Raw genomic sequence first — 12739 nt, forward strand, 5'->3', positions numbered from 1 at the left:
CAGTTGTGTCAGATTTGGATGGCCAGCCAGGGGTGGCATAATACATGCTGCAGCCCCTGGTAGGCCCTGGGTACACCTATGCCCTGGGTACCTAAGGTACACTGTACAGGGACTGGTAAGGTGACTCAGTATCCAATTTAGATATGTACCTAAGGTACATGGAATCCATTTTACAGAGAGAGCAGTAGGCCTGGGGTCCTGAATAGCAGGGCCCCAGGTCAACTAAGTCAGAAAACCAGCAAAACACCAGGCAAAAAGTTGGGGGCAACCATAGTCAGGGATCTACCTTCCTACAGCCGTACACCACAAGTCACCCGACTACCTCACTCAAAAGCTGACTATATCAGGTGGCTCGAGATCAAATAGAAAAAAACACAGTTGATGGACAGAATGTAGAACAATGTCATACATTCATCCCAGTACAAGGATCTGGGCCTAAATCCATCGTTTTTTTGCACTCCACACCACCCTGGGTTAGACACTGGCTATATGCAAATCAGCTGTGACCCTGTGCCTCATGGGAACAGTCCAGTCCGAACTACCAAGCCATGTCTTTCCCAGACCGGAATCAAGCATCCAAGGACCGGTTTCTGGCTATCAGCCTTCATCAGCCTGGATAGCTTGACTCCAGTGGTGTGGAGAGCATGGGACTCACGTCTGAGCATACCCAGCCCACTCGGGGTGAAAATTGCAAAAAACACAGTTGATGGACAGAATGTAGAACAATGTCATACATTCATCCCAGTACAAGGATCTGGGCCTAAATCCATTGTTTTTTTGCACTCCACACCACCCTGGGTTAGACACTGGCTATATGCAAATCAGCTCTGACCCTGTGCCTCATGGGAACAGTCCAGTCCGAACTACCAAGCCATGTCTTTCCCAGACCGGAATCAAGCATCCAAGGACCGGTTTCTGGCTATCAGCCTTCATCAGCCTGGATAGCTTGACTCCAGTGGTGTGGAGAGCATGGGACTCACGTCTGAGCATACCCAGCCCACTCGGGGTGAAAATTGCAAAAAACACAGTTGATGGACAGAATGTAGAACAATGTCATACATTCATCCCAGTACAAGGATCTGGGCCTAAATCCATCGTTTTTTTGCACTCCACACCACCCTGGGTTAGACACTGGCTATATGCAAATCAGCTCTGACCCTGTGCCTCATGGGAACAGTCCAGTCCGAACTACCAAGCCATGTCTTTCCCAGACCGGAATCAAGCATCCAAGGACCGGTTTCTGGCTATCAGCCTTCATCAGCCTGGATAGCTTGACTCCAGTGGTGTGGAGAGCATGGGACTCACGTCTGAGCATGCCCAGCCCACTCGGGGTGAAAATTGCAAAAAACACAGTTGATGGACAGAATGTAGAACAATGTCATACATTCATCCCAGTACAAGGATCTGGGCCTAAATCCATCGTTTTTTTGCACTCCACACCACCCTGGGTTAGACACTGGCTATATGCAAATCAGCTCTGACCCTGTGCCTCATGGGAACAGTCCAGTCCGAACTACCAAGCCATGTCTTTCCCAGACCGGAATCAAGCATCCAAGGACCGGTTTCTGGCTATCAGCCTTCATCAGCCTGGATAGCTTGACTCCAGTGGTGTGGAGAGCATGGGACTCACGTCTGAGCATACCCAGCCCACTCGGGGTGAAAATTGCAAAAAACACAGTTGATGGACAGAATGTAGAACAATGTCATACATTCATCCCAGTACAAGGATCTGGGCCTAAATCCATCGTTGTTTTGCACTCCACACCACCCTGGGTTAGACACTGGCTATATGCAAATCAGCTCTGACCCTGTGCCTCATGGGATCAGTCCAGTCCGAACTACCAAGCCATGTCTTTCCCAGACCGGAATCAAGCATCCAAGGACCGGTTTCTGGCTATCAGCCTGGATAGCTTGACTCCAGTGGTGTGGAGAGCATGGGACTCACGTCTGAGCATACCCAGCCCACTCGGGGTGAAAATTGCAAAAAACACAGTTGATGGACAGAATGTAGAACAATGTCATACATTCATCCCAGTACAAGGATCTGGGCTTAAATCCATCGTTTTTTTGCACTCCACACCACCCTGGGTTAGACACTGGCCAGAAACCGGTCCTTGGATGCTTGATTCCGGTCTGGGAAAGACATGGCTTGGTAGTTTGGACTGGACTGTTCCCATGAGGCACAGGGTCAGAGCTGATTTGCATATAGCCAGTGTCTAACCCAGGGTGGTGTGGAGTGCTTCTCTTAGTCGAGCTTGAGCTTGAAAGCTGCTGCGGCAGATTGTATCACCGAGTTGTAGGCCCCGATGTCGTCCGGCGGCGAGGGCCTCGAGGGGTAGGTGTCGACCACCTCCTCCGGGCTGTCGGTGTCGACATCGATGTAATCTACCTCCTGAAGGTCAGAGGGTGCCGACTCTGTGTCTGTCCTGCCCTCATCTTCCTCCCCATAGCTGTAACTTTCGTAGGGATTCTCGTACTCCTCCTGGTCGTCGATCACCTCGACGTCCTGGTCTTGCTCGGTGACTTCGGCGATCTCTTCTTCCTCCTCGACCGCCTCCATCACTGGTGGCTTGGTCTTGTGAGGGATCGTGAAGGCTTTCATCTTTGCGTCGAAATCTTTCTTCCGCTGCATGATGTTCTCCATTTCTGCCTCGAGGCGCCTTCTTTTCTTTTCCATCTCGGCCGCGTGTTCCGCGTCGGATGGGTCGGCCGCTCTCTTCGACGGATGGCTCGTCGCCGTGCCTCTCGGAGTCGAAGTTTGACGTCGAACCGGATTTCGGGTCTCTGGTCGTCGTCGTCAGTTTCGGGTCTTTCTCCCTCGTCGATCGATCCTTTTCGGGGGCGATTTTCGACGTTTTCTGCTGATCAGCAGCTCTCGGCGCCGGGGACTCCTTCTCGGAGGATCCGCTGGGCCTGGGAGTAGTCGCGGACGCCGCCTTTTTTGGCGTCGGCGCTTTCCGGGTCTTGCCCTCGATTTTTCTAGACTCAGAGTCTCTCGGGTTCTTGGGGGCCGAAGAGTCTCCTACCTTGTCAGAAGTCTTCGTGTAATCGGTCTCTACGACCGTGTAGCTGTCGTCTTCGGCGGCAGCGTTGTCTTCTTCCTCGGAGGACATCCCCAGCTCGTAGAGTGACGGAGTCGGGGCCTTCCCCTGCAGGGCGGCGTGTGCTACCCTCTGCCTCTCTCTCACACGAAGGGTCTTCGGGGTGAAGGCGGAACAGGCGTTGCAGTCTCCGCTTTCGTGGTCCACAGGTAGGCAAAGGTTGCATACCGGGTGCTGGTCCTTCTGCGCGTACTTGTGGTGGCAGTTACGGCAGAACTTGAACGGCGTGTTGTCCATCCTCGTGCGTCCAGGGCCTCTCTGGTCGCGTGTTCGTCGACGGTCGTCGAAGATCTCGATGGAAAACGCCTTATCCTTGCTTGTTTTTCGTCGGTGAAGTCCCCTGGAGTCTTCAGATGACTTCTCCTCGTCTTTTCTGTATTTTCTTTCTTCTTTCTCCAAAAATGTCTGGAGCCCAAACGGGAACGATCCAGACCCGACCGCGGAAAAAAAGAATCTGAAGATGGCGCCCAAGAGTGGGAGCTTCCGCAGGAAGCATGCCGACGTCACCGGAAATACACCCATGGGGGTGTGACGCCGACGCCCACCTGGGCTAAGAGAAAAAAAAAAAAAAAAAAAGAAAAGACTACGAATCCGGACCCAACCACAAGACCGCGGAATAATGCACAGCATAGTGAATCCAGAAAGATTCACGCTGCAAAACTGTGTTTTTTGCAATTTTCACCCCGAGTGGGCTGGGTATGCTCAGACGTGAGTCCCAGGCTCTCCACACCACTGGAGTCAAGCTATCCAGGCTGATGAAGGCTGATAGCCAGAAACCGGTCCTTGGATGCTTGATTCCGGTCTGGGAAATACATGGCTTGGTAGTTCGGACTGGACTGTTCCCATGAGGCACAGGGTCAGAGCTGATTTGCATATAGCCAGTGTCTAACCCAGGGTGGTGTGGAGTGCAAAAAAACGATGGATTTAGGCCCAGATACTTGTACTGGGGTGAATGTATGACATTGTTCTACATTCTGTCCATCAACTGTGTTTTTTGCAATCGAGATCCAATAGAAGCACAAAAAATCTTCTCCTGAAACCTCGTAGGTTCAGGAAGGAAAAAACATACAAACGCTCCTTCTCGGGAATGGCACCCTTTATTGGTGCAAAGACTCTGCACCATTCTTGTATTATTGGTTTTCTGATTGTCTTTTTGTATTATGTTTTTATCTGATTGCTATCTTATTTTGCTATTCACTTACTACCGACTACTATACCGTACCCAATAGTTTGTTTAATCACCCTCTTGTTTCCCTCAGCCCTTTTTTCTGTAAAGCGCTCTGATATCTGCAAAGATCATGTTCGCGCTATATAAAACTTTGAAAATAAATAAAATAAATAAACTCGCAGTTGAGGGGGACAGGCAATAGAGGCTGCAGGCGACGTCGGGAGTTCAAGAGGAGTCACGCCACAGTGGACTCAGTACCTTGAGGGCTTGGAGACCACGCTGATACTGTTGGCCCACTCCGACAAGGGAGGGGGGGGGCTTGGGTGCAGTGGTGCTTGGCGCTGTCGGATTTTGGCAGGACAAGAGTCTTCTTGGTCTTTCTTTTCCTGTCTGCCGGATGCAGTTCCAGTGTCCCTCAGGAGGTCTTGCTTCCTGGGAAAAGGCTGGCAGGTCTCCCAGGCTTTGGGGACTTAAGAGCTGTAGGACAAGTTGACTTTTAGTGCAATGGGCGAAGTCAGCAGGATGGCCGGCAGAATTAGTACAAAGTCCGTTGCTGGGGCTTCTGTTCTTGCTGTCCAACTCTTCTCGTCAGTCTTCTTTTTTTAGGTCATCAGGCCTCCTCTTGTGGTGCCAGGGGCTCCCCTAAATACTCAATTATGGGGCGTTAGGCGAGTGTAGGGTAGTAGCCACTGGGTCGACCATTGGGGTCACTAAGCCCCCTATATGACCACTTCTTGTTGGAAGGGGGCAGTACCCGTCTCAGAAGTCCTACGTAGGCCATCACAAAGATAGCTACTTCTGAAAAATCATGTCTACCTCAGTTTAGCCCACCTAGGAGTGGTACTAGCCTGGCGGTGGCAAGCCCACCTGACCAGCTAATTTTCCTGCCTGTCCAGGTGCCATAGGAACTCTGGACATGAGGGGTCCGCTTCCTCTCCTGTGAGGGGGAGCCATACTTGCATTTTAAAGGCTGCAGCTCGTTGATGCTTGCCAGCTTAGGAAGGCTAATCAGCAGGTCATCCTGTGGGAGGAGGTGTAACACTATCTTCCCAGACAGGCTTCTGTTCTGGATCTCCTGAGAGCAAAAGGCCCTTAACCTGGGAGGTCGGAACAGTGTCCCGGGTTGCAGGCTGGCAGAAACCAGTCAGGGAGTACACAAAAGGTTGGTAGGTTTTCAGAGGGCACCTCTAATGTTCCCTCTGGATGCATGTATTGGCAAATCCATCACTGGAATCAGTGTGGGTTTTCAATACGAGATGTTTGATACCAAAGATTCCCATCTTCAGTGAAGCCATCATGTACCTGGGAACTCGTTTTCAACAGTGTCTGGCACATGTTTTAAAGTAACAGGACTGACCAGTACAGGGGAATATCTGCTCAAACAAGTATGCCCTCACATGTAAAATTCAGCACCCTGCCATAGGGTTGGCAGGCCTGCTGTAGGGATGACTTAAAATATTACATGCAGTGGTAGGGCACATGGCAAACAGGGATGAGTGACGTGTCGTGTTTTCACTTTAGTCTGCACCAACACACGCAGCCTGCAATAGAAATCCTGCATATACTTGGTGAGGGGTTCTTTAGAGTAGAACAATTTGTGCTGATGCCTTAGGGACCCTCCTTAGTACCTCAGACCCTAGGTACCAGGGGTACTATTCACTAGGAACTTACAGAGTGCTAAAGGTTATGTCAATTGGGGGAAACAATTGTACAAGTTTGGGGAAAAGCTGTCGCACTGGGGACCTGGTTAGCGGGAACCCAGTGCACTTCTAGTCAAAATCACATCAGTTACGAGGCAAACTCTGTGGGTGACCATGTCCTAAAGGGTTACTTTCCTACACCCCTGCACTATACGACAATGATGAATATATTGGTCGCTTCAACCAGAGTGTTTGAAAAATCCCGAACAAGACCAGCACTCTTGCAAGTGAAACCTAAAACAAGCAACCACCAGGGTTAGCAAGGGACGCACAGGAAAAAAACATTGATCTACGGAGAAGGTAAACACAGCCGTGGAAAACACTCTTATATCCTTCTACTTCTACTGGTATTTAGGGAGACTTGGGTGGTGCATTGAATTTGCAAAGTAACTCAAGCTGCTGAAATTCATTACGAGCCTTTATTGGACAAAATATTTTAACGTGTTTTTTCCGTGAGATGTTTTCATGCAAACTTTAGCTTTTGTAAACCACTATGTACCCAAAGTCTGGCATTAGGTTCAATCTTATTTTCAAAATATGAGACACTAGATTTAAGAATCAAAAAGATTCCCATTCCAGTTAGCACCGGTAATAGTTTGTGTGACAGCAGCCCCTTAATCTCAAATGTTGCACATCTAATCAAAAACAAAATTAGATTCCAAAAAGAATGGGCAAAACATTTCATATCGCGCTTTGGACGAATACTACTTAGTTAATCTATGTTTGTTAGAGGACTGATAGTCTTACAAAAGAATGTGCACATCGTATAGAAATGAGGAAAAAAAATCTCAGTGGCAAATTTAAATCAAATATTACAAAGGCTATTATGGAAAAGAGGCCACCCACCCTGGGATGTTAGGAAAAATAACCTGCAACTTAAAATATAAATCTAAAAAGTAGCACCTGCCACCCTCCAAGTTATTAAAAACATACTTCACTACTCGGATGGTCAAAAACGGCAGTTCCATCTACCAAAGCTCCAGCACTGTGTTCCTGTGCCTCGGTCGGAGAGGGCATACTTGTCAGTTTAGCAGGAACCTGCAATTCAAAGAACAGAATTTAGCCTCAGAAGGTTCACTGATGTGTACCTCAATACTGGATTGCATAATAATGTAATTGGTACTGTGTTATGCAACCGAGAGTAACTGGAAGTCTGTTTAATGAGTACTGTAGCTTGGGTTATGAAGGTGAGTGCATCTGGCGGTTTGTAAAATGTACAATATAGGTTATCTTATGCATGTGACGGTAACTTGAGCTCTATCTAATGTGAATTGTAGGATAACACTTTTTGTTGTAAGAACTAAGCCAGCATACATTACTTACATAAGACAACATAATAGGTTTAGTAAGTAGTTATAATCTTAACCGTTTTATGGAGTTTTCAAAAGGGCTAGCATGGCAAACTACTATTTGGACACAAATAGGTCCCAATCCTCCCAACCAGACTATTCAGAACACTTTCACACCGAGTCCCTCTGAGACATATTGGAAAAACCTATCAATTGTGAAGAGTTAAAACATTGTCTTAACCAGAGTGGCATGTAACCCACCAAACCTTTTATCTTGGAAAAGTAGTTTTATTTCAGAAACAATAGGATTTTAAAATCTGTTGCAGAAAGCTTATTTCAGACAAGCTAGCACATGGGTGGGTCTAGTCTGAGATAGAATAGTGGTGGAAAAATACAATGTGCTGGAATGCTGTCCTAAGCGTCTGCTGGGGATTAGACATTTTCAAGCATTCCTCCCTTTGCCTTTTGTATGTTTGGGCATCCTTTCGGCCACGGAGGGCACTACATCAGACGTGGGCCCTGTGCTCGCTGTGGCACTGGACCAAGCTGCACCTCAATGAAGGAGTACAATTAGACCAGAACTGGTCTTGCGTTGCTTGTGGTTTGGTTCAAATAAAGGCCTGGCTTCGCAGTTCGGACTCGCCTGTTCCTTCAGGTGCAGCACCAAGGCAGATTTCCATAAAGCTGGATCTAATATGAGGTGGCATGGTGGGCCGAAAAACGTGGGTTGCAGAACTAACCAGAGTAATTATCTGTTAGACTATTTGTAAGCATTCCTTCCATCACATTTGGGGTATTTTAAACTACATTCAAAACATTTTTGGCAAGTTAAGTCAATCCAAGTTGACAGAAGACAGCTCGGAGACATGGCACTCACCTAAAGACTAACATCGATAACAGGCATTAAAATAATAACGCCTCTGTATTTTTAGAATGATATGGGTCAAGAGGCTGAGTCTAGTAGCGGTCGTTCAAGATTTCAGCCCGTGAGAATTCTTTAATTGAAGGCAGTGATTAAACTCACAAGCTATCAAGACATGATTTAATTTAGAGTCGGATGCTAACACTGACCTATACTAGGACTTGATTCCCCACCTTGATGGTGTTCTCAGGAAGTAGGAAATGTTTTTGAGGCACAACATGATGGAAGGAAGAAAGACTGTGGAAGTGGGAAAGGGAGGTTATGACGGATGATGACGCTGTATTTAAGAGGAGCAGGTGAAAAAAGGATGAAGGGAGAAGAGGAGGAAAAGAAGAATAAACAGGAAGGAAGGAAAAATATTTGACCAGAACAAAGCAGAGGAAGATGGAAATGAGCCAAGTAAAGAAGGGATTAGAGAATGTAGTTACTTGCCTTGGTTTTAGTCTTAACTTCCCAACCTGGTCGTGGGTATACTTGGACAAACTTAAGCAAAACATACAGGTGCAAAAAAGAAAAAGATTTGAGATAAGAAATTCCCCGATTCAAATTCAAAGAAGCAGAATCCGTGTAGATGTGTGCTTACAGACCAGTTACATTGCAGAACATTTACAAGTATGTGGAGTGTCTGTATTCATAATTGTATAGAGTTGGATGGGAAAGGGTGCGTTAGTAGAGTTGACCTTGCCAAGTGTGGTAACACTAAGTTGTAGCTTTGCTGTCTGACTCAGTTTGGAAGGTTGTTTTGAAATCTGAAATGCGTCAAATTAGACGACTAAAAAGCTGGAGTTAGCAATTTTCCATAGCAAAGGAAATGGTACATATGTATGGGGCGTAGTGGAATGGGGTTTACCAAGAGAAAATGACACCCACGGATAAATCAATTAAAAGAACAAACGTGCTTTATGCCCGGTGATGTCGGGATCACGTGTTAAATGGCACTAAACGGACATATATCCGAGGCTCTCTTATCAGCGGTGCAAGACAGCCTTCAGTTTTCAGTTGTATACAGAACCATTAAGAGAAAGAAATTATCAAAAGGAGCCGAGGTCTCAGATATATAAATGTGGAGAGCGAGAAAATGTATAGTAACCGAGTTTAGACACGGGGGGTTCATTTAACTGAGGGATGGAATGTTTCTTTCCTTCCCACCCAATTCGCGCAGAGTTGGAAATATGCTGTGTTTCTGACTTTTCACATAAAATCAGAGCCACCCAGTAAAATTATTATTTTTGCTTAAGTTATGTTTATACGAAAATCTAAAATGTTCATATAATCACATGTCAAATGATCAATAACAGACCGTGCACAATTTGGAGAAAATTATGCCAATGAAAAGCAAAACTTGGTAAAACCAATAAGTTTTGACTTTTTTTTTTTTTAAGTGCACTGTTTGGCGATTTTGTTTTAGTGACTGTGTGAATGCAATAGTCATGCAAATGAATAGGTGTGTGACAGACTGGATGGATAAATGAGGGACTGGATTGGGTGTACTCATGCTCTCACATTCCACCAGCCACACAGAGACATGTAAAATTCAATCAAGAAGCGCCTTAAGATGTACAAAGACTAGATGTACTGGCTTGCCAATGTTCGTTTTTTCCCCAATAGGGAGCGTATATCTGCTAACTGGTCCCATATCGTATGTGACCCTTAAGACAGTACTGGCTTTTTCGCCTACAATCTGTTGCATTATAGGATCTGTTGTTTACATTAGTAAAGTCCATATTTTTGGCTAAGATCGCTAGCATTCCATCTGGTCTTGGCTAACACCCCTAGGGTGGCTAAAATCTCAGCATCAATCTCCAAACAGGCCAGTTCTTTTTAGGTTTCGCCTGGCTTCCGCTGCGCAGCAGTGTTCGCGCAGGCGAAATCTGTTGATCTACAGTATGGGGCTTTGTCCCGCCTCTGTCTTCCATTGGCTAGCTCCATAAATGGAGGCTAGCCATTGGAAGAGATGGGTGTCACTCTTTTCCCCGTCCCGACGCGATTCGGGGGCGTTTCTGGGTCTTTTTTTTAAGTCCCGCCCTCTCCTCTTCCCATTGGCTGGAATTTTACCTTCCAGCCAATGGGAAGGGGAGTGCACGAAAAACACGCCCCCAAATCCCTACATGGCGCTGTGCTTTCCGAGCAGCGTCTACCGAGGACATGAGGTAAGCCTTTGCCCCCTGGTTTGTGCCGTTCTTCGTGCCCCTGCCCCCCCCTGTTTGTGCCGTTGTTTCTTGCCTCTGACTCCCTGTTTGTGCACCCCTTCCCTCCGCCCGCAGCTCTCCTTTGTCCCGCTCCAGCCCCCCTTCCCTCTACCCATGTATTCTTTGCCGTGCTGCATGCTAATGATGTATTTAACCTCGCACTCACTTGTTTTAAATTAAAACCAAAGTGAAACGTCTGAGCTATAAATGGCCGGAAGTATGATTTCTTTTTTTTATATGGCGAAATTGGTCTGATGCTGTTGGTGAAATCTGTGTTGCCTTAAGTCACCCATGCGAGTCTGTCTACTCCTCAAAATTGAAAGCGACGAACAAGTTCTGCAGTCCACCCACAGAAATACGTTTCAGTTTAACTGGTTTTGCTCGGTTATCCTTCTCTCTCCGTCTGCATCTCTATGGAGATGATTTCATTTATATTTAATACGCAGAGCTTAACACACTCCTTTCCCCGCCCTCAAAGAAGCACCTCCTTGTTAGACTTGCACGCTGCTCGGAGTGTTTCAACAGTAATTGCAGTGTTTAATAATCTTTATCAGGACCAGTTCTTGTCTTGGCGCAGTTGTCATTTTATTGCGATGTGAAAGTAACGCAAAGTCATTTGCCTATAATATTTAAATAGCTACCCCACGCAAACCTAATTTTGTACTGCATTGTGGTAATTTCATTGTTTAGAGAAAAATAAGCGCCTTTAAGGTCTCTCTAGTTTTCCGCGTGGATCAACGTCCCAGAATGACATTGTAACAATCATACACTCAGCCCGATCGGATTAACCTGCTGATTCTCATTGACGTGGATTACAGTGGATCCGTCGTACTGCACGCGACCTCAGTCATGTAATCAACTGCACTCGTCTTTTCTTAATAGTGGTTAGAGGAGTTGAGGGCCACGGGGTAATGTGACCGTCTTAGAAATGGGAACTTGTTTTCCCCATTCATAAATGTCTTATAAATTACTGTTCGATGATAAATTTGGCTTTACTTAGAACGTTCTAAATTGAATTTTCATTATCAACGTATTCTTCGGAGCTTGGCTGGTGGTCCTTTCCTCAGGAATCCCAAGCTTTCTGGTCTCAGGAGATCCAGGGCCTACACACGGCTTTGAGAGAGAGAAGGCGTCTTCCGTGCTGAGAAACAGTGCTTCCTGATTCGTTTGTTTTTATGTTCGGATCAACCACCCCGTGTTTGAAGTGGCCCGTATGTTATGTTATGAGCAGGTGGCCCGTATGTTATGGGCATTTGTTTAGCAGCAGTGCTTTCAGAGTCTGGGCGCCCATTATGGTTATGGGATTCTTACTAACAGTAGTTAATGTAATCTTTAGATATTGTGTTTAAATGTGTTTAGTGTTTTATTATGAATCATATTGGGTATCATTAAGTGATGGTTCATGCTGAGTAGTATATTGCTGGGCCCTGTCATACCATGACTGCTGTGAATTGTGCATATGGATGTTTGCGCACCAAAGGTCTTTGCCATTTATCTGGCGGGTTCAGTTGCTTAGTTTGGAGTTTTTATTCGAATTGGTAGTATCATAGCCGATTATGTGGTTGGGTGCAACATCATAACTAAGTGTGCTTTGTGCATTTAAGTTGTTATCTTTCTGAATGGTTGATATGGTTATTCTTAATGGTTATTGACAGGAAATGAACGTGCTTTTGCGATGGCGAGTCTCAACCTACTATGCAGTGGCTTTGGTGTCGTGTTCTTGTGATGGTGTCGGGTGATGTGCCTGATGTGCTTTGTTGGTTCAGGCACAGTGTACATATATTGTCATAAAGATGTTCTGTTGAGCCAACTGCATGTGTTTCAGTGCTGTTTTGCATATAATTGTGCACTGTTGATGTACTGCAAACAAAAATGTATCTGCGTTAGACATATAGGCTAGAAAGAGGATGTATGTACGTATGCTGTCGATGTGACAATACAATGCTTTTCTTGCTTTTATGTATCGGATTGTGCCGATTACGTGTGTGTATATAATGTGTTCTGTTGATGTTGGCGAATTCTAAATCTGTCATGATATGGATGTGCTGTCGAAGGTGCAACTTTTAATGAAGCATACAGCTTTGGTACTGTGTTGGGTGCATGAAGGTACCAGGTGATATTTCTAAAGTGTATTGTTCGGTGGGAAGAAGAGCTCAGTCTGGTTTAGATAAGTAGGTCCCAGGATTTCTCATAGAATGGTATTTTGTTAGTTATATCTTTGCAGGTTTGCAAGTGAGATGTTCTGTCTTCAATATTACCTTACAATTATGGACCTATAGATTAGCCACGTGCACCTCATAATTATGGACATATAGATCAATCTCATAATACCCATTTAGTTAAGAAAAAAACATTGAATATTCATTGTTT

General features: G+C 45.9%; 1 protein-coding gene across 4 annotated transcripts in view; it reads right to left on the reverse strand.

The window, feature by feature from the left end:
• Positions 1-12739, reverse strand: part of PSIP1 (PC4 and SRSF1 interacting protein 1) — a 546371-nt gene that overhangs the window by 309405 nt on the left and 224227 nt on the right. For all 4 annotated transcript variants that reach the window (XM_078675914.1, XM_078675912.1, XM_078675916.1 and 1 more), the window contains one exon: positions 6903-7007. In XM_078675914.1, the coding sequence (XP_078532040.1) occupies positions 6903-7007 (105 nt within the window). The remainder of the gene's footprint in view (positions 1-6902; positions 7008-12739) is intronic.

This window comes from Lissotriton helveticus, chromosome 2_1 (genome assembly GCF_964261635.1).
Source record: "Lissotriton helveticus chromosome 2_1, aLisHel1.1, whole genome shotgun sequence".
Taxonomy (NCBI): domain Eukaryota; kingdom Metazoa; phylum Chordata; class Amphibia; order Caudata; family Salamandridae; genus Lissotriton; species Lissotriton helveticus.